This window comes from Mustela erminea, chromosome 6, assembly GCF_009829155.1.
Source record: "Mustela erminea isolate mMusErm1 chromosome 6, mMusErm1.Pri, whole genome shotgun sequence".
Taxonomy (NCBI): domain Eukaryota; kingdom Metazoa; phylum Chordata; class Mammalia; order Carnivora; family Mustelidae; genus Mustela; species Mustela erminea.
The window spans coordinates 3,780,891-3,802,207 of record NC_045619.1 but is presented as its reverse complement, the minus strand read 5'-3'; the positions used below and the strand labels follow the sequence as shown (position 1 = coordinate 3,802,207).

At 44.7% G+C, this 21,317-nt stretch overlaps 1 protein-coding gene across 3 annotated transcripts in view; it reads left to right on the top strand.

Moving 5' to 3' along the window:
• Nucleotides 1–21,317, top strand: part of ATXN10 (ataxin 10) — a 160,114-nt gene that overhangs the window by 58,592 nt on the left and 80,205 nt on the right. For all 3 annotated transcript variants that reach the window (XM_032345929.1, XM_032345926.1, XM_032345927.1), the window contains exons 7-9: nt 1,253–1,418; nt 10,841–10,949; nt 12,885–13,054. In XM_032345929.1, coding sequence (XP_032201820.1) covers nt 1,253–1,418; nt 10,841–10,949; nt 12,885–13,054 — 445 coding nt within the window. The remainder of the gene's footprint in view (nt 1–1,252; nt 1,419–10,840; nt 10,950–12,884; nt 13,055–21,317) is intronic.

The following is a 21,317-nucleotide window of genomic DNA, read 5'->3' as shown; positions in this document are numbered from 1 at the left end:
TTAGCTGCCCTCCTCCCTGGCATTTCCGGAAAGTTACCTGCCTGGGAAAAGTGGGAAGCCTGGTTTTATGGCCCGAGAGGACCCCATTCATTTGTAAAGTTTCTGTGTGAATAAGGGAAAATGAAAATATCCTAATACTGAACTACTTGTTGTTCTTCTGTGCTCAGTCGAGGGCATTATTTGTTTTCTTTTGAATTAGTCGTTGCTATAAGAAATCGGAGGCCATTAGGAGTCTTGAAAACCGGTACGGTCTGTGTGTGATTTTTCCAGACTGGTATCTTTCCTGTCATTTAGCAAAAATATGGGAAGAGTTTGGTACAGTTTTATTCCACTTCGAAGCTTACAGCAGTAAACAAGTTCTGTTTGTTTGTTCCGTAAGAAACGCTCCGAGCCTGCTCTAAGTGTATTTTCCTCATTTACGGAGTATCTGCGTCTTTTCTGGTTTGGAAGTAAATAAGAGTTATGCCTTTAGTCCCAAGTCACAGTGTGATTTTGGGAAACATCCTGCTTGGTGTATGCTGGATAGACTGCCCTGTGTAGGGTACATTTTTTTTTTTCCTCAGAAAAGGAAAGAGTTTGTTGAATAAAAATACTTATGGGATCATTTAAGTGTTGATGTAAAATGTCATGGGTTTAGTCTCCAGATTTACGTTTTTATGAGCTAAAATAACGAAACAAACAAAGCCAGCCTTTACAAGAAGGCCAGTACAGGGAGGAGCTGAGGCCTGTGGCCGAGGAGGCAGAGGGGGAGCCTGTGCCTGAATCCCGACACGGAAGCTTGGCACGTGTGATCTGGGCGGGTCAGTCAGCCTCAGTGCGCCCTGTTCACCGTGCGGAATGCAGGCCAGGGATGGTAGCTGCCTCTCGGAGACCGTGTGTGTCGAACGTTTGTTAGCCCAGCAGTGAGCCGGGAATCGACGTTATTAGCCCACTGAACCTTGCTGCTGTTGTCATCGTGTGTGTGTGTTACAAAACCTAATCCGACAGCGTTTCTGAAATGTTGAGTGAAGGGCCCACAGGAATGCATCTTGAAAAGGTGCTGGTTTCTGTCGTCCTGTCCCATCAAAGAAGCCACAATTTTAAAAAGTACGTAATTGATGAAGATTGATTTTATTCACACAAAATATTTCCCTTAGCTAGACATTAGAAACAAAGTGAGAAATTTAAAAGTAAGCATATTCTCTTAGAATGCGCGCTCAGTATTTCTAGCGTTGTATGACATACTCACCTGAAACTCTTGTACGTTGTCCAGAGTTACATTGCTGGACCTCATAATTGCGAAATTAGTGGGGGATGAGCCGCTGACCAAGGATGACATCCCTGTGTTCCTGAGCCATGCGGAGCTGATCGCGAGCACGTTTGTGGACCGGTGCGAGATGCTGCCCAAACTGACGTCGGAGCAGCACGCGGACGGTGAGGTGAGAGAACGGGTTCCTGAGTCTTGGACGGGAGAGAGCAGGGGATTTTCTGACCCAGCTAGGCCCTCTCTGAGAATTCTTTTATAAAAGCTTTTAAAAATATCGCTTGACTAATGTGTGGACTGCTGTGGATTGAATGTTTGTGTCCCCTCCCCTCCAAATCCATTGCAGACTTGATGGCCAAGGTGGTGGTCCTAGCTAGAGGCTGGGCCTGTGGGAGGTGAGGAGGTCTTAAGGGGGGAGCCCCCAGGAATGGGATTAGTGCCCTGATAGAGACCCTGCCGTCATCCTCTGCCCCATCACTGCGTGAGGACACTGAGAGGTCAGCCGTCTGCAGCCTGGAAGAGAGCATTCATCAGAACCCAGCCGTCACGATCAGGGACTTGGGTCTCCACCGCCTTGAGTGTCGTTTCTAAGCCGCGCAGTCTGTGGTAGCCTGTTACACGGCCCGGATGGGTGAGGACAGTGTCCTTGTTTTAGAACAGTTATGAGAATACGGCAGGGAAACAGCGCCCTTATTCCTGCTGTCTAGAGTTAATGACCTGAAAACAAATTCTTCTTCTTTTTTTTTTTTTTAAGATTTTATTTATTTATTTGGCACAGAGAGAGAGAGCACAAGTGGGCAGAGAGGCAAGCAGAGAGGGGGGGAAGCAGGCTCCCTGCTGAGCAGAGAGCCCCGATGCAGGGCTCGATCCCAGTACCCTGAGACCATGACCCAAGCTGAAGACAGAGGCTTAACCCACTGAGCCACCCAGCACCGAACCTGAAAGCAAATTCCAGCGAACATGTTTTTCCAGGCAGATAACATCAAATATATATATGTTCATCCATGCACACACAAATATATATGTATTAAAAATAAAATCAGGCTGTGCTATTTGTAAGTTTCTGTTTTTTCTTCTCCTGCATGTAAGTTTTATGAGGGTAGGAATTTTGACTATTCCTTTCATAGTACTGTGCATACAGCAGGCACTTAGTCTTTGCGGAATGAAGTCAGTGTAACATTAAAAGTGAAGAATTTGCCATAGTTCATTTGTCCAGCTGTTAGTTGGACCATCGGGTTGTTCTTATTTCTGTTTCCTGAAGTTAGTGCTACCGTGTATGTCTTGGCAGTTCCATCTTTGTACCTTTCCACCCTTAACCCAGGAGTGGAAGTGCTGGGTGTTAAGGATACATCCAGCTTTGTGTTGTCTTTTTTTTTTTTTTTTTTTTTTGGTAAAGATGTATTTATTTTGCGAGACAGAGAGAGTACACACACTTGGGATGGGGGAGGAGCATCTGGTGAGGAGGGAACAGAATCTCAAGCAGACTCCGCGCTGAGCACAGAGCCCGATGCAGGGCTCCATCCCCGGACCCTGAGATCATGACCTGAGCCGAAATCAAGAGTCGGATGCTTAACTGATTGAGCCACCCAGGTGGCCCAGGGTATATCCAGTATTAAAGCTTAAGGTATACATTTCTAAATTGCCTTCCAGAATGTTTGTTTCTTCTGTCAATATAGGACGTTCCTGATCATACACCATCCTGTAATTATTCTATTTTATTTTCCTCGAGGCCACCTTGGATTAGTCCAGTCTTTACCAAGGCGATGGAAGCATTGATAATCCTTCACACTTGAGAAATTCTCATGATTTTTGTCTGTCCCATCCCCCTTCCCTTCTGTCTTCAAGTTAGAACGGTTCTGTGTCTGGAAAGTGGCGCAGCAGTAGAAAGGAAGGGGTTTGTGATGCGACAGCAGAGAGGAATCACGAGTTTCCGGCCCGAGATTAGCCAGACCCGAGGACGTATCTTACGATTCCATCTCTGAAATTCTGTGGCAGGCGAAGCTCACTGATGTGAACAGAGCAGATCTGACGTCCCCTGGGGCTGGAGGGGGAGGGGTGGATTTGATGGTGAAGATAAGAGGTGTGTCTTGAGTAAGAGAAAAGTGTACGTAGCCGCGTACCTCAACAAACCGTACGGCGCGCGCCAGGTGGCCATGTGTTACTGCATGTGGACTGGGTCGCGCTAACACCGATAAAAAACATTTCTGTGCTGATGGGAGTGGCAGGTGGAGAGCGGCTTACGCGGGCAGTGGGGTGGGCAGACGGGAGGGGCTGCCCTTCCGTGGGGCCATCCACCGTCTCCGGATCGGTTCACGCTTTCTAGATCCGTGTGTGTGATGCCGCGAACGGTTTGCTCCCTCTGCGTGCAGCCCATGCTTGCGACTCTGGCGGTAGATCTTCTCTGTGACTGTGCCTTTTTCCCAGCGACTTTGCCCTGGCTGTTCTGTACCTCGTCCTGCAGACCACGTTGGGTCTCGCGGACAGAGCTGGTGTTTGCCTTCTCATTTCTGTGATAGGAGCGCGCACGCCTTGGCTCATGGGAGCCTTTCCTTTCTGGAGGTAGATTTGCCTCCGTTTCCAGCAGGAGGAGCAGTGAGCTGTGCTTCAAAAAGTTGTAAAAATTAATTCTCTAGGAGACAGAAAAGGAAGTAAAACTTGCTACTTGTTAAACTATAGCTTTAAACTTTTTCAGGGCCCTGGTATTTGCTGTATAGATGACTACAGTATTATAATAAGAAATTACCTAATGGAACTTTGTATATGGAGGAAAATTTGTATTTTCTTTCAAGCAGTTTTTTTTTCTCTAAAATGGGAAGAATTACTGTATATTAATAAATAGAAAATTTTAGGCAGTTTTCTTTTGAAAAGCCCAGACAGTTCACTTTTTTTTTTTTTTTTAAGATTTTATTTATTTATTTGACAGAGGTCACAAGTAGGCAGAGAGGCAGGCAGAGAGAGAGGAGGAAGCAGGCTCCCTGCTGAGCAGAGAGCCCGATGCGGGGCTCAGTCCCAGGACCCTGAGATCATGACCTGAGCCGAAGGCAGAGGCTTTAACCCACTGAGCCACCCAGGCGCCCCGAGAGTTCACTTTTTAAAAAATCATTGATCGGGTGCCTGGATGGCTCAGTTGGTTAAGTGTCTGCCTTAGGCTCAGGTTGTGGTCCCGGGGTCCTGGGATTGAGCCCTGCGTCGGGCTCCCTGCTTGGTTTAGAGTCTGCTTCTCTCTCTCCTGCTGACCCTTCCCCCTGGTCACGCTCTCACTCTCACTTCTCTCAAATGAATAGAAAAAATTTTAAAAATTGATTGGTCTATATAGTCATGACCTGGACATGTTAGTGTGTATGTGTTCTCCTTTCAGTCAGATGTTTTTAAAAAAGCCACAGTCGGGGCGCCTGGGTGGCTCAGTGGGTTGAGCCGCTGCCTTCGGCTCAGGTCATGATCTCAGGGTCCTGGGATCGAGTCCCGCGTCGGGCTCTCTGCTCAGCATGGAGCCTGCTTCCTCCTCTCTCTCTGCCTGCCTCTCTGCCTACTTGTGATCTCTGTCTGTCAAATAAATAAATAAATAAAATCTTTTTTTAAAAAAAAAAAGCCACAGTCACTTTTAAGGTGACTTCCCACCTCGGTATTTAAATGTACCGTATACCCAGCGGTCTCCTGGAGCCGGCCCGGACGGGCTGACCGAGAGTCAGTTAATATTCAGAAATCCGTGAGCTGACTGTTGAACTCCTGGTGGCCTGAGACCCGCCGTGGTGGGAGCGTGTCTGCGGCGGGGTCCGCAGCGGCCGCCGATCCTCGCTCCGTGCTCCTGCCTCCTCTTCCCTCTCCCCACAGCCGGCAGACCGGAAACCTCTCGCTTACCCAGTTGTGATGTCCCTAGGACAGTATACCCAGTCAGGGTCCCATGAGGCCGTGACCAAAAAACTGGAGTGAAAATGTCTCGGGGTCGTCTGTTGCGTATTTGCGTAATCATTTGGCTTTAAAATCCCGAGACTTGTCCTCAGTCTTCCTTAATAGAAACAGATTTCGGGTCCTCACATGAACGTGTGTGTTTCTGGCTTTGGTATTTTGGGGTACTTGTTTCCAGTGTCTGAGAACGTTGTCGTCGATGCGAAGGCGCTTCTTCTCCTGTAGGACTTAGGGCTCCGTCCAGCTTTACCTTGAGTCTTAGTCCTGTCACTCGCAGGGGGCATGGCCTTTCCTCTGGAAGTTAAATAAATTCTTTTTCGTTCTGTAGTTTCTCGTATTCATCTGTTAACGAGAATTATCCTCAGGTGGGGGGGTGGTTCACTCTTTTATTCCATGCAGTGCCTAACTTACGTTGTAGTATCTGTAGTATCTGTTAACATAGTATTTAATAAATACTTGTGGAATAAGAAAGGGTAATCTTTCATCCCACAGACCGATAAGAGATTAAATATTTGTATTGTGCAAATAATATTTGCTTATTAAATACAAAAAATTCACACTGAAGTCAGTGAAACGAAAGTCCTCATTCCCGTCCAACCCCTGTGTGTTTTCTGTGGACATATCAATATATACTTTTTTATCTCAGAGATTTTTGTAAGCACACACCTGTTTTTTTGGTTCATTTCTTCTTCTTCTTTTTTTTTTTTAAAGATTTTATTTATTTGTTTGACAGACAAAGATCACAAGGAGGCAGAGAGGCAGGCAGAGAGAGAGAGAGGAAGCAGGCTCCCTGCTGAGCAGAGAGCCCGATGCGGGGCTCGATCTCAGGACCCCGAGATCATGACCCGAGCCGAAGACGGAGGCTTAACCCACTGAGCCACCCAGGCGCCCCGCTTTTTATTTTTTTAACAATACTTTTTTTATTCTTCAACTTCTTGTTTTACCTAGCCTGAAGTGTCCCGTACATCTTTCCACTTGAACACATGATGGTGCCTTCATCTCCTTCTCCCTCACAGTTGAGCAGAATTCCACTGGGCCGAGGAGATAGAATTTTCTTGTTTGTTCTCTGTCGCCGTACACTTTAATTGCTGCCAGGGTTTTTCCTCAGACCTTTACAAGTAATGCTGGAGCATGGAAATCTTTGCAGTTTGGGCAGGTAAATCTGGAATTGTAAATTCCTGGATGTTGAATCACTGAGTCAAAGAGTCTGTTTATTTAAAATGTTTAGAAATACTTGTAAATGCCAGACAAAAGAGCATGGGAGTATATGGGTTTACAGCCTCTCCCTAATCTGATTTAATTCCCATTTCTCTGTAACTGTTTTCAGTATCCAGCATGTTAATTGGTTTTTCATGTTAGGTTACCTTCTAAAATACATTTAGTAATGTTTTTGTTATATATACAGGAAACTTCCCCCCCATAGTTAATTTTTTGTTTGAATTTACTTATGGTATCCTCAGCCTTTTAGAAGTTTATATTTTGGTCTTCAGTTTGTTAGGCTTACCAACTTTATCCTTATGGTTTCTGAAGTTTTTTACATATTCTGTAAAACCATCTTCACTTAGATTGTGGAAATATGCCCCTGTATGTGCTCATCCTTTTAGTACTTGATCCACATTTTTAACTGAATTTCTTTTTGAGCAAGGAGGGAAGTATAGATCCAGGTTCTGTCTTTGGATGATTCAAGATTCTATACTCTTTGGTCAAGGACCACTTGGGTTTGAATCCCGATTTCCTCTATTACTGGTATGTGACCTTGGAAGAGTTGCTTGTCCTCTGTGCCCAGCTTCTCTGCACAGAGAATGTATTAGTACATTCTAATGAATAATGAGTACGTTAATAGCAGTAATAGTGATGAGTAGTATTTTGACGTAAGCATTTACTACACTGATCGGTACCTGGTTAGCGCTCCCCAAATGGTAGCTGTTAATTGTTATGTCAATACCATTTAGTGAGTAATCTCATCCTTTCCACTGTTTTTTAATGCCGCCCTTGTCATATATTACATTCTTGTATGTTTGGGGATCCATTTCTGTGTTCTGATGTTTTACAAAGAGAACCAGTGAGATACTAATAGCTATCAGAGAATTCTGAGAGCCGCGTGTTTATACGCAATGAAAGAATGCCGGAGTGACGTGACTGACAGGTGCGAATGCTGGTCTGTGCACAAGGCAGGAATTAATTGCATTCCAGCCAGACCCAAGGAATCCGTGTTTCTGTGAACAAGAGTCATTTGCACCGTTATCACTTTTTTACAACTTCGAATATTGTAAAATTGTTTAAAGACTCCAAAGGGGAAAGTTAACCCAGACGGATGATCTAGACAGGAGACTAATCTTTTCCCCCCCTTTCTGCCCGCTGTGGAGCCTTGTTCCTTTGATGTGCCTGTGTCTGTTTCCCCAGTGCCCAATTTAATGACTACAGTTGTGTGATACTTAACAAATACTAGAAGGGCATCTCAAATATTCCCCTTAGGTTTCAAGAGAATCATTTTCCTGGCTTCTTTTTTCATTGTTGGTTTCCAGATGCTCCTTAGGAATACATTATTAATAAAGGGATTCTAATAATTAAGATTGGGAATGTGTTAGGTGGAGCTAGATTAATTTATAGAATTTAGGAGCTGGAAGGAAACATCTACGTGATCCTTCCAACTCTCTGATTTTATTCTTACCTTCTTATGGAAGATTTCAAGCAGACTAAGCGAGAAAAGCATCCTGAACACCGTCCGCCATGTCAGTTCATTACCACTCTTGTTCTGTCCGTGATCCTAGCCTGATCTTGTGGTAACTGCCCTGGATTGAAGCAAAATTTGGGCATGTCTCATCAGTGCATTATTTTATATGTATCTTTAAAGAAGATGAGGAGTCACACCCAAGTCAACTATAAGCACACCTAAGAAATTAGCAGTATAATTATAACATCAAGTAAACAACACTCAGATTTTCCCCCATCATCTAGTAGTTTTGCTCAAGTTCATTTCTTTGAAGCAGGATACCAACAGAGGCCGTGCGTTACAGTCGGTGGTCGTGTGCCAAATGCCCGTTCATGTGTATATGTTCCACTCTTGCCCGCTCCTTCCGGTTTTCTCTCCTTTTTTCTTCTGCTAGTGCATTTATTGAAGAACCTGGGTCGTTTTTCCTGGAGAGTTTTCTGCAGTGTGAATTCTGATTTTATCTCCATGGTGGTGTTTAACACATTCCTCTGACTGATGATAATAATTCCAGAGAGCCTGTTCACATCTGGGTTAGGTTTTCGTGTCTTTTTTTCCAGTAATGTTGTATTGTTGGTGATACGTGCTTTCATCAAGAGGCAGGTAACGTCTGGTTTATCTTTTGTGATGTTACCTGGATTAGTTCATTCTTTGGGGGGTTGTGGAATGATGGTATTTTGACTCTTAGCATTTACAAACTTCTCCTAATCAACTTTTAGGTTGTAAAAGGTATAATCTGATTCCCAGTCTTATAAGTAGTGAGTTGGTTTTATGACATCAGCTGTGAGGTGCTATTGTTTGGATTTCTTTTTTTTTTTTTTAATATTTCATTTTATTTATTTGATAGAGATCACACGTAGGCAGAGAGGCAGGCAGGGAGAGAGAGGAGGAAGTAGACTTCCTGCTGAGCAGAGAGCCCGACGCGGGGCTCTATCCCAGGACCCTGGGATCATGACCTGAGCTGAAGGCGGAGGCTTTAACCCACTGAGCCACCCAGGTGCCCTGGTTTTGTTTGGATTTCATCGCTGTTGTGATGTCATAGTTTTAAAACTGCCTGATTTCCTTTTTTATTTTTTTAAGATTTATTTATTTATTTTAGAGAACGAGCAAGAGCATGAGAGCGGAAATGACTCCCCGCTGAGCATGGAGCCAGATGTGGGGCTCCATCCCAGGACCCTGAGATGGTGACCTGAGCCAAAACCAAGAGTTGGACGCTTTACCGACCTAGCCACCCAGGCACCCTTGAAACCACTTGATTATTTTCAGTCCGTTTCAGCTGTAGTTCTCCCTCGTGTTCTCATGCGCCATTGCCAGCCAGTGCCTCCTCAGTCTGCCTCTGGTTCCTTCCAGTGTGATCCCGATCGTCTCTATCGCCCCTTTGCTCTCTGGCATGACAGGGTGTCCAGGATCCCATGACACGTATTCTGACCTAGCTCTACAGCCACCAGCCATTCTTGGAGGGGGCATGGCATCCACAGGTGCCAGTCTGGGCAGCTGACTGGGCAGCCCATTCACAGAGGGGGTGCTGACGCTGCACGACGTCTGTGGGTTTGCTCAGGAGTCCTCTGAATGGGGCTCCGATCTCCACCTTCTCATCTGGACATTTCCCTTAACTCATTCACGAGCGAGTGAAAGCTACAGTAAAATTAAAGATACAGGGCATTAAAAATGTGTGTTGTGGGGCACCCTGGTGGCACAGTTAGCTGAGCGTCTGACTCTTGATTTTGGCTCACGTCATGACTGCCTGGTCATGGGATCGAACCCCATGTCAGGTTCCACACTCAGTGCAGAGTCTGCTTGGGACTCTCCCTCTCCCTCGGACTCGCTCTCTCCCTCTAAATAAACAAACAAACAAATAATTTTGTTTTTGCTTTTGTTTTTGTTTTTAAAGATTTTATCCATTTACTTGACAGACAGAAATCACAAGTAGGCAGAGAAGCAGGCAGAGAGAGAGAGGAGGAAGCAGGCTCCCCGCTGAGCATAGAGCCCAACGTGGGGCTCGATCCCGGGACCCTGGAATCATGACCTGAGCCGAAGGCAGAGGCCTTAACCCACTGAGCCACCCAGGTGCCCCACAAACAAATAATTTTTAAGATATGTTGTTTCTTGTGTTTTCTTTTGAGATTTCGGAAAGGTAGTTTAGAATATTACCTTCAAATCTCATAACTGGAGAATAGTAAGTAGAGGTTTAGAATTAACTAAAGGAAGTAGTTTATTTTTCTTTTGAAGAATGTTATCTTTATGACCTGAATTTATAGCATCTACCACATTTTGCCAAATAGTGTGCACTTTAAAAATGAGGGTCGAAATCTGTACAAAATTGGATTTTACCACTTTCTTCAGATTACCTAACGCCGTGTAGTTGGTCATTTCTGGTTCATTTGGTCCATTGATGATCAATTATTGAGTAGTCACATGAACCAACATTTTCAAATAACGTTATCTTCTCCAGCCTTGTAAGATACTGCATAAAGGTTTATATTTACCCAGAAATAATGCGTGTTCTTGCCACCAGAGTTCTTTCAACCACAGCATTTTACAGGATTCCTGTGGACAAGAAATTAATGTATTTCATGGGCTAGTTGAATCTTTAAAGTAGAATTTGCTTGCTGGGAATGCTTTAAAAAGAAAGTATTTGCATAAATGTTATGTACGTAACTAGTAATTTTGAACATTTATTCCACTGTTGGAAGGTATTTTTGCTTGAATAAGAACTTTTCTGACTCCTCACTCCAAGAAGACACATAATGACACATAATCTCGCATTCTTGATGGCAGATGTTGCTGTTAGGAAAAGTGATCATTCACATACAGATTTAATACTTGTGTTTCGTTCTTAGTCGTTTTGCTTTCTCTCGTTGGATGCTTCTTTCCCGGCACCAACTCTTCAATAGTTTTCATAATATTCCTTTCTTTCACTGTTACCGATAACAGTTGCAGATCATTTCACTTGACTTAAAAGTCATGCTTTCTATTTTTAGGAGGCGTTGGCCACAATCCGGCTTCTTGATGTCTTGTGTGAAATGACCGCGAATACTGATCTGCTCAGTTATCTGCAGGTTTTTCCTGGCTTGCTGGAAAGAGTGATTGGTGAGTGAAGTATCCCACCTGCTATTATTTGTAATTAAGGAATCTTTGGCTTGTCATGCTGAAATGTAAGCCCAAACACAGATCCTTAATTTTCGGTGTATTGGTATATTTTTGAGATTTTTTTTTTTTTAATTTTTTTTGGTGGGAGGGAGGAAGAATCACTGTTTTGATCCCAGCTGTGGCTTCTGCCACTTACCTGCCATCAGGATGCCTGACCAGTAGATGGGAATACTGATGCCTGTTACACACGGTGTATGTTGTGGACGTTTCCTTAGTCGTGTTGTGGCGACGTGGTAGGAGGGTAATGATGGTGGAGGACGGTTGGGGATGGCGATGGTTTCCACAGTGATGATGGTGATTTTTATATTCGTTTTCCAAATTCGTTAAGTTTATTTTTCCCAGTTACTTTTATAGGGCACAAAAGAGAGTGCCTTACACATAGCGATTATGTATTTGGTTCTTAACCATTGGTTGGCATACCATCTTTGCTAAAAAGCTATTTGCAAAATAATTCAAGTAGAACCTGTTCTTGTGGTTAGCCATGCTTATGGTGTTGTTATTCACTGTTTGCTATTTTTTCCTTTAAAAAGGGATTATACTTGTTGTGGAGATGCGTATGCTAAGAATGGTGAATTTGTATTGAGGTGGGTAGATGACTCAGCAGTGAGCTATAGCAGATGTTGAGATTCTCGTGTCAGTGTTGTATTCTGAGGGCGGTGCTTTTAGTGGTAATTAAAATGAAACACCACAAACCTGGGAAACAGAATCTTTTTAGAAAAATGTGTGCTTGGAGCCAGGGCAGACAGTTGTCTTCCCAACTCCGCCAGATTACTGACTTCTCTGAGCTTGATTTCTTCATTATAAAATTGGGAAAATGATACTTGCATTTTTTGGTTTTTTTTAAGATTTTATTTATTTATTTGTCAGAGAGAGAGAGTGCACAAGCAGGGAGAGTAGCAGGCAGAGGGAGGAGAAGCAGGCTCTCTGCTGAGCAAGGAGCCCGATGAGAGACTTGATCCCAGGACCTTGGGATCATGACCTGAGCCAAAGGCAGACACATAACCAACTTGAGCCCCCCGGCATCACAATACTTGCATTTAATAGGTTTGTGAGGGTGCTAAATGAGAAAACGTGGAAACACTTAAACACAGCTTCTGGAAGATGATCTATTTTCATATGCTGTCTGGAGACATTTCATAGAGCATAATATTGTTACTTCTTTCAAATATAGCTAGAATAGATTTAGGGAGAGTACATGTTGCCTTTCAGTTATCTGGACAATGAGAAAAAAGAAGCAACCTACTTCTTGGTTTCTGTCCTACAGCTCATTACAGAATAGGTACTGATTGTATTTTAGATGTAGTTGACTGTAGTTCTCACCTGAGTTCCTTCATAAAGAATTTGGGATTGGAAACCTGTTTATAAGAAAGATTGCAGAAGGCACCTGGGTGCCTCAGTCACTTAGGTATCTGGCTTTTGGTTTTGGCTCAGGTCCTGATCTCCTGGTTGGGGGATCGAGCCCCTGTGTTGGGCTGTGTAGCTCAGTGGGAGGTCTGCTTCCCCCTGCCTCCCCCCGCGCATGCACATGCAAGCGCGTACACGCTCTCTCTCTTTCTCCCTCTCTCGCCTCTCTCAGATAAATAAATAAATAAACAAGTCTTTAAAAAAAGAACGAAAGATGGCAGGAAACTTTCACCTAACTTTTTTCTTTGTGGATAAATAAAGTCCAAGTTGGGATCATCGTTAACGGCTTATCGCCCCAAAACCAGAGTCATGAAAAAATTTCAAGCAAAAGAAGAGTTTTCTAATCATTAAAGGTATTCCACCTTTATTTTATCTCCGTTCATTGATATAAGTTAGATTTGTATCTGGAAAATCGGTACAAAATACTAAAAATTTTCTTACGGAAAATAAAGCTTCCTGTTTTCGTTACAGATCTCTTGCGACTGATTCACGTAGCTGGCAATGACTCCGCAAGCATCTTCAGTAGCAGTGGCTGCATAAGGGCGGAGGGTGACATCTCCAGTGTCGGGGAGGGGTTTAAGTCTCATCTCATTCGACTGATCGGAAATCTATGTTACAAGAATAAAGACAACCAAGACAAGGTAAGATGATTTCTCGGCATGTGACATAGACATATGGCTTTGTTGAGAATATGGTATTTAGAATTTAGACTATATCCATTTTTTGGAATGAACGTTTTTGAGTGTTCAGAAGGTAGCTTAAAATAATATGTATGTGCACACATTCCCACAGATACGCATCCTAGGTCACATTTGTTTATATCAGGGTTTGTATTTTTGTAATTTTGCATTATATTTTCCCATCTCCTTTCTCCTAAATTGTCAATGTGTGTCGTAAGCTGGTGCATTTAAACACACTCTTAAATCATGTAGAGAACAGTGAATAAAAACAGGTAGTTGAAGTGCCTAGAAATTTTCAAACACATGGTAGACGTTTCATAAATAGTAGTTATTATGGACCATTATCTTAATCAAAAAACAAACAAAACTTTAATCATGACCTACCCTTAATGGATCATAGCAAATAAGCATTTCTTTCTCTTTTGAAATTGATACACTAAGTATTGAATCTTTGGAAACTTAGTGGACTGCCGTTGGAAGCCTCTGTTGTGCTGAATAGCTTAGAGCTCGCTAGACTGAAGACGTGAGAAGGTGATGAACAAGATGGCAGGAGAATTGGACCACCTGCTTCCCACTAAACTAACTAGCCTACCTGTATTTTCCTCGTGTTTTTCCTCGGGCAGCATTTGTTTTGTTTCATCAGGTATCAAATGCGTCTGTGGCAGATCCTGTTTTTCCAAGACGGCAGCAAGAACGCGCCTGCAGCGTGACTCTGCCTCCCATCGAGGGTTAGCATTTGTTTCTCCATTTTCTTCAGTCTGGAGGGCTAAACCTCTGTTTTGACTAGTCACATGTGCTGAGAGTGATCTTGTATCGTTTCTGATAGAGCCTGGACTGGTCTGGCATATTCCATTTCTAGCCTCGTCAAAGCCGGCTAACCGTGTCAGATGTGTAGATCCCCAGAGATCTCTGTGCTGTGATTTGCTCAGTCTGCATGGAGAGAAGCCCTGGAGGGGGGGGAGGCGGAATGAGGAGAGAGAGAGCCGTGACAGGGAACACCAAGGCCGTGGGCCTGTGAGCAGGAGACCGACTTGGAAGTTTTTTGGATAGTTGTGCAGTTCCTTAGTTTTCCTAGTTGCACAGCTGATGCCACATGAATCGGCGACGGCCTGCCTGGGAGCACCCTTTCTGAATTTGTGACCCACAAGGTTGTGAGGGGTAGTCCCAGATCGGGGGAAAAATGTTGTGTGGGTTCTGTAAGGACCATGTGATGGTCCTGTAAGCTGCTGTTGGACTGCAGCTTCCCTGCAAATGATAATTCTAAACTCTGAACAAAAGACAGCAGTATGAAGATAATCAAATTTGACATGAACAGGCAGATTTTGGAATTGAATCGCCCCTCAGAAGAAGGCAGGGGCATAGTGTGTTTACCGTGCAGGGCACTTAAAACTCTTAATAGAGAAAATCCGCACTCCCTTCATCCTAAAGAAGTAATGGCAGTTTGGAGTTAAGCACCACCATTGGAAAGTGAAGGAGGGACCCGTGGGAAGGAGAAAGCAAGCTCCAAATTCTGTGTATCAGTTGTCTGAATCCATGCCTGATGCCTGAACCATGCACATAGGGCAGGATCCAAGCAGCTAAGCTAAGGATGAAATAATTCTCCTGAGTTTTGAGCTGCCACACCAGAGTTGACCATGTAATTGCACCCAAAAATGCTAAAATAAAAATATCAACCTATTTTAAGGACTATAAGAGAATCCAGAGTTCCCCCAGCATAGCGTTCACAATGTCCAAGGTACCATTCAGGCTTACTCTAGGCGCAGGAAAATGAGCCATTCTCTAAGAGAAAAAAGACAATCAACAGAGACTACAGCGACGCAGAGGCTGGTTTAGGGGACAAAGATTTCAAAGCAATTGTAACTAAGCTCGAGGATATAAAGGAAGGTATGCGTCTAATGAACGAAAAGATAGCGTAAGTCAGCAGAGAGATAGACACCAAAATGAGAACCAGATGGAATGTCCTAGAACTGAAGAATACCGTATCCAAAACAAAATTTAGAAATTTTACTGATCTGTTTGACAACTTAGTAGAGATGGCAGAGTGAAGAGTCGGCGTGCTTGGAGACGGGACAGTAGGAATCACCCAGTTGGAGAGCAGAGAGAAGACTGGAAATCCAGCGGTCATCTTCAGGTGCTGACATTTGGAGATGGGTGTGTTGTGCAGCCTTTGAGGGCAGGACACGGCCCAGAACCAAATGCCAGAGAACATGCTCTGAGGTGTGTACCGGTTCGACGCCTCCGCATTTTCAAGCAGGCATGAGTGGAAGACTACTAATCCCCTCCCCAGCCTGGAAAATTACTGGACCGATTTTTCTAAGAGAAAGTTGATAGAGAATAAAACACTTTGCCTTTTTAATGGCCAAGACTGCCTTTCTTGAGGATCACAAAAGAGGTGGTTTTTCTTGTGTTTAACTATTCTTTTGTTGCTAATTTGGATTGGCCTCTTATAGGAACAATATGTAGTAACCCTTAAAAGGCTTATGAAATAACTCACCAAAGTCAGGATCGGGTTGCGCCGTGAGTAAATACGGAGTGTGGCCAAGGGCTGCTCTGGAGAGGTCATCGGGGCTCACAGGAAGTCGGGCTGTGTTCCTTCACGTGTGCCATTGCTAATAGCGCTGCTGATTTCTGAGCAAACATTCTCGAAGGTATGAAGACGTTCATTCTTTGAGTTTAAGAATGCCTCTGTTTCTCCTCCTCTCTTACCTATGCCAACAAAATCCTCATTCTGGCTGGCTGTGACAGACCTTGACCTTGCCCATTGTTGCCTCAAAGGATAGAGGTCACGTGCCCTAAAGATGACTTTAGTTACGATTTTAGAGAAATGGATGATAGTGTAGTGCAGTCTTTCTCACCAGGCTGTTAATTCTCATTGTATTGTCCAGATGACTGTCCCACTTCTACCCAGATTTGTGCCCAAAGGGGAATTTGGCTCTGTCTCTGCTCTAAGACTAAAGATTTGAGTTCGGGGGATTTCGTATCCTCTAACCAGATTCGGTTCATCCTTCACCCGGGAGGAGGGTCTGAAGACCTGTTTCGTGTTTATTACTACATCCCAGGGTTGTGGATAGCGACTTACATGTGTTATCAACTTGGGTCTTTGTATCAGCTGTGGGAAGCAGGTTCTGCCAACCACGTTCAGGAGAGGCTGTCAAGTGTCAGGTGAGTTGAATTGTTCCAAGGAGAATTAAGATTTGTCCGACTGAGCTCCTGGGCCTGTGCTCTCCCCACTGGACCACGGTGCCGCATTCAGGAGTTTCTCGGGGGGTTTCGAGGAAGAGGAGGTCAGCGGACTTCCTGATCAACTTCCCACCAAAGATGCTAGAGGCCAGTGTATCTGTGTCTATGAGACGAGCCAGGCCCCTTCTGCCCGCTCTGGGTTCGAGTCTGGCACTGCTGGGTAATCACATCTCTGTCTCTGACTCATCCGTTCGTTAGATGTGCGTGTTCCCAGCTCTGGGGGTCTTTTGATGGAGAAGACAGACCAGTATCTCTTCCTCTGAAGCTTTCACTGGAGGAGCACCTGGGGACTGTCCTTGCCTCTCTGAACTAGGATCCCAAGATGACTGACTGATTGTCCTAGATCTTCGTGCACTCCCAGTTGCTCTGAGGTTTTATCAGAAGCCGTTTGAGCCCAGCTGGGTCTCTGGGCTTGTCTTTGTCCCTTCATTCATTTCATCGGAAGTGGTACCCACCTACTGGATGGCGCCCCGTACGGCTGGGTGGCCCTTTCCCTGGTACAGAGGATTAGCTTCCCTGTTACATCCGCATTGGTTTCTTGGAGCCTTAGGGTGTCTCCATGGAAAAGTCTGGAAAGCTGCCATCATTTTCTAAATGAGGAAACCGGGGCTCAGAGAACCCATGATTTAGTGTTCCGTTAGTGTTTATTGAATGGGAACCACTGCTCTGCCTTCCCTGGGGGAGACCAGAGTCACTGTAGTCAGCCCGTCAGAGAAGAGCGGGTGAGTGGTGTCCTCGGGGCAGGCTGGGCCAGCAGCAGCCCCCTCGAAGCAAGGACGGGGGCTGGCCTGCACCATCATGATAGGACGGGTGATAAGCCCCCTTGTGCGTTTGTGTCTTGGGGCTGTATTTAAGGGAGTCAGGTGTTCCTGGCCTCAGCTGAGAAGTCTGCCTCAGGAAGTTACTTCCCCGTCCTCCCATGGATCGTCCACTCTTAATTCTGCGCACGTGATGAATCGTAGTGTTTCCTGGATTGTAAAGGAGTAGCCGGACTTCCCTTTCCCAGGTCATAGTAGGGAGCCGTTCCCAAACCCTTGGTGACTTCTATTCTTACCTTGCTTTTTGTGCTCGGCAAAACACAGTATTTCCTTGCTACATCTGTACTGATTAGTTTACTTTTAAACCTTTGTGGACCTGAAATGGAGATTCTGTTTTGGTTTCTATTGTAAGAAGCACATGGGTATTAATGCTGTAAACACCAAGAAAGCATTCTTTGGCTTCCTCTTTGTTAGCGTAAGGAATGCATGGTGTGCTTTTTTTTCCCCTTCTTCTTTCCTTTGCTATTGTCAGAAATGCTTTGAGTGAATTCTTGATGAGAAGAAAACCCAAACATGGTTGCTGTTTTTTTCCATTAAAGCTGATTGCATTTTTTTTTTCCAAAGCAGATAGACAAATGAGCTAGTTTGTCTACCTTCATTTCTCCCGCAAAGAAACTGTATTGATTTATAAGCTGGGCCACAGTTTGAATTATTCCGTCCATTCTGCCAAAAGTTTTGTGGAAATGCTGCTCAGTTTCTTCTTTTCCTTCTCCCCCTCCCCGGCAGAGAAGATACCCAGCATTCACACGTACGTTCGATCCCATGTGTTCAGACATATGCACACAGTGAGCTTTCATTACATCCGTGACTGCATTTTAAAAATAAGTCTGTAGTGTACGGAAAAGTTCAGATGTGAAGGCCGGAAACTGTGTTTGGCCAATTCTGAGTCCCAGCTCAGAATTAACTATTATGAAGGTAGGTTTCATTGATATACATGAAAAAATCTCTAATATATTTTTCATTAAAATGTTTGGCCCATTATTCCTAACATCTAAATTGTGCCTCCCACATCGTTGGCATTCAGTACATTTTTCTTGCATGCGAATTTATTTTAAAAATATTTGTGGAGGGGTGCCTGGGTGGCTTCGTCTGTTAAGCTTCTGCCTTTAGCTCAGGTCATGATCACAGGGTCCTGGGTTCGAGTCCCCACACAGGACTTCCTTCTCAGCAGGGAGCCTGCTTCTCCCTCTCTTGTTCCTCTTTGCATGTGTTCTCCCTCTCTCTCTCTCAAATAAAGAAATAAAATCTTTGAAAAAATGAAAAATAAAAGGATTGTTGAGTGTCCACTCTGTACTGAACATAGTTTCTCTTCAAGGAGTGTATATTTTACTATAAAATTTCTTTACTATGTTTGCGAACAGAGACGTAGTAAAAAGAAAATACCTTTCCAAATGAAAGGCAATGTTCCTCTAAATTTGGGGTTCTATAATTATTTTTGAAGATCCTTTATGTTTACGATATATTTGAGTATACTCTAGCTTACTGTAATTTGCCTTATTTTTATTTGACTTATTTGACCACATCTATATTTTAGACTCTAAGAACATCTACCTAGCGTAGTATTTCTAAGGAGTTAGACGGTATGTTTTTAATCCAAATTTTAGGCTTTGTAGATCTGACTATACTTTTTTCATTAATCTTAAAGTCTTCGATTAAATTTACAATTGTTAAGTATTCATGACCTGATGAATTTTTAGCTCCTTTTTTTGGGAGGGTGATGGGCACCCTCAGGTCTTCACACCTAGATGCCAGGGGTCAAGAGTGGGCAAACTGTTAAACCCTTATTTTACCATTTCTGTTTGGTGTGTTCTCAAGCAGCGCATCTGCCTCTAAGACCATGAAGCTTAAGTGATCAGTTGCTGTTTCCTCATCATTTCATTTAGGTTGCTGCTCTTAGGGTTCCTGCTGGCTGGTACTGCGCCCGAACGGGCCGACTGGTGGCTGACTCGTCAGCTCCCCCAGGTGACTGATGGTTGTGCAGAGAAAGGAATGCCAGGTCAGGTTGGGGGGTACCGTGGACCCTAGGCGCTCTGTCCTCACACACGCCCGGCGCCTACACTCTCGGCCCGTGCTAGGGGGCACTGTGTTCCCAGCCAGTGTTCTTTCCCCAGGTGGTGACCTTAGCTTGCCCTTTAGGTCTCAAGGTCAAAAGCTGCCTTCTCTGCAGAACCTTCTCAGATGACTGCAGAACGGCTTTTTCCACCCACACTCTCCTCTCCAGCCTGCACCCACCACTCTCACTGCCCTGCTTTATCCTGCACGTGTCCCCTCTGTTTTCTGAATGTAAATACAGTACTGGTTGTGGGTTCCAGCTTGTTTCCGGTATGTGTGTTGTTACTTAGGGCTCCGGTGTAATACACACACGTAAGTGACCCCAGCAGGTCATGCGAGGTTGGATTTGGGCGTCACTCACTCTACCTTGGCCAGCCCAGCTCCTAGTCCTCCCTCTCCCCATCGAGGCCCATCTCCCCCAGCCCCCCAGCCCCCCAGCCCCTAGCCAGGGGTTCTTCGCTTCTTCCTTGATGATTCGTTTGTCATGAACCTGCTCTTCCTGGTTGATAATGGCGTCATCTGTACTCTCTGCCAGGGACATATTTTTCCCCTTTTACCGGAATCTTCCATGGCATTCCTCAGCGTCTGACTGCTTGGGGAATTCCAGGTAGGCTGCTGAAAACATCCTGGCAGCGGGCTCACCCATCTGTGGCTCCTCTATCTTTACGTGGTGTGTCACGTTCGGATACACAGATACGGGTGATGTGCGTATGGAAAACTTCGAGTAATTCGGAGAACTCAGGCAGGACCTCGTCATTAGATACCCAGATCGGCCTCATGCTTTCACGATCTCAGCCATGTAGCTTGGACAAATGATTTCACCTCTCCGAGTCTCAGCTCCTGTGTGTGAAGAACAGAGACCCCGACGCCTGCCCACGGGGCTGGAAGGAGGAACCGTGATCGCATATGTGAAGCGTCCGACGGCGCGTGTGCGGCTGCTCAGCTGCTGTTGTGAGCGGGTCTGGCTCACGCCAGTGTCTCCCAGGCTGTGTATTGAAATAGAAGCTCATAGACAGCATTTCACAGGTATTTATGAAGTTGAAGGTAATCCTCACGTTCTGTATTCTGTGTTCATCACTTTTAAAAAAAAAAATATTTTATTTATTCATTTGACAGAGAAAGATCACAAGTAGGCAGAGAGGCAGGCAGAGAGAGGGGGGAAGCAGGCTCCCTGTCTGCTGAGCAGAGAGCCCGATGTGGGACTCGATCCCAGGACCCCCAAGATCATGACCTGAGCTGAAGGCAGAGACTTTAACCCACTGAGCCACCCAGGCGCCCCATCACTGTTTTTAATAGACAGCACATTTTGGAGGATTAGTAAAGTGAAGCAAATGTGAGAACTTTCTTTGGGCTGAGAATCCTTACTTCCCCCTGTTTGACCACGCACGCTCTCTGTGTTGAATTTGTCTTTGGTTACTGTCCTGTAAAGAGCCCAAGTGTTTTCTGTGTGGATCCACGAATCCGTTCTAGCTCACTTCTGGGAGTATGTTAAGAACTTTCAAATGACGGGCCTGTGGCCTGTCTCGGTGAACCCGTGTGTTTTTCCTCTGTCAGAAACAAGTTGCACAGAACCCCAGTTTATTGATTCGAAGATTGAATGTATAGGCAAGATCCGGCTTGCTTAGAATTCCTCTTCTTTGTAATGTAATCCCAGTTCAAGAAATATGTCAAAATTCATAAATCAAGCTGTCACCATTAGTTTCCTGAACCTACAGTTCCTGTTACAGTAGGTAAAATTAACATTCCTATCTGGAGGACACATATCATGGCTTAGCTTGGTGCAGCTGTAAATTTTTCCTTTTTAAAGGCCCAAAACCCCTTTTTGTGTCTTGTCTAGAGTGATCAGCATGTTCTTTTGCAGAAAAGAGGCAAATTATTTAAAAGGAAGAACGTACTGAATATGTAAATGAAATGGAAGAGTCTGCTGTTGTCTGTTACTTGATCGTTGCACACAGACTGGGCCCCAGGCCCATGCGGGCGATGCCGCCACCTCCACTGTCTTCCTCACTGGGCTGTGGCCGTGAGCTCACACCCAGTCTGGGGTAGCCCCTGGTGTGTCGCATTCTGGATGAGTGCCCCATTTAACTGGCTGATCAAAGCCCGGAGGAGTTAAG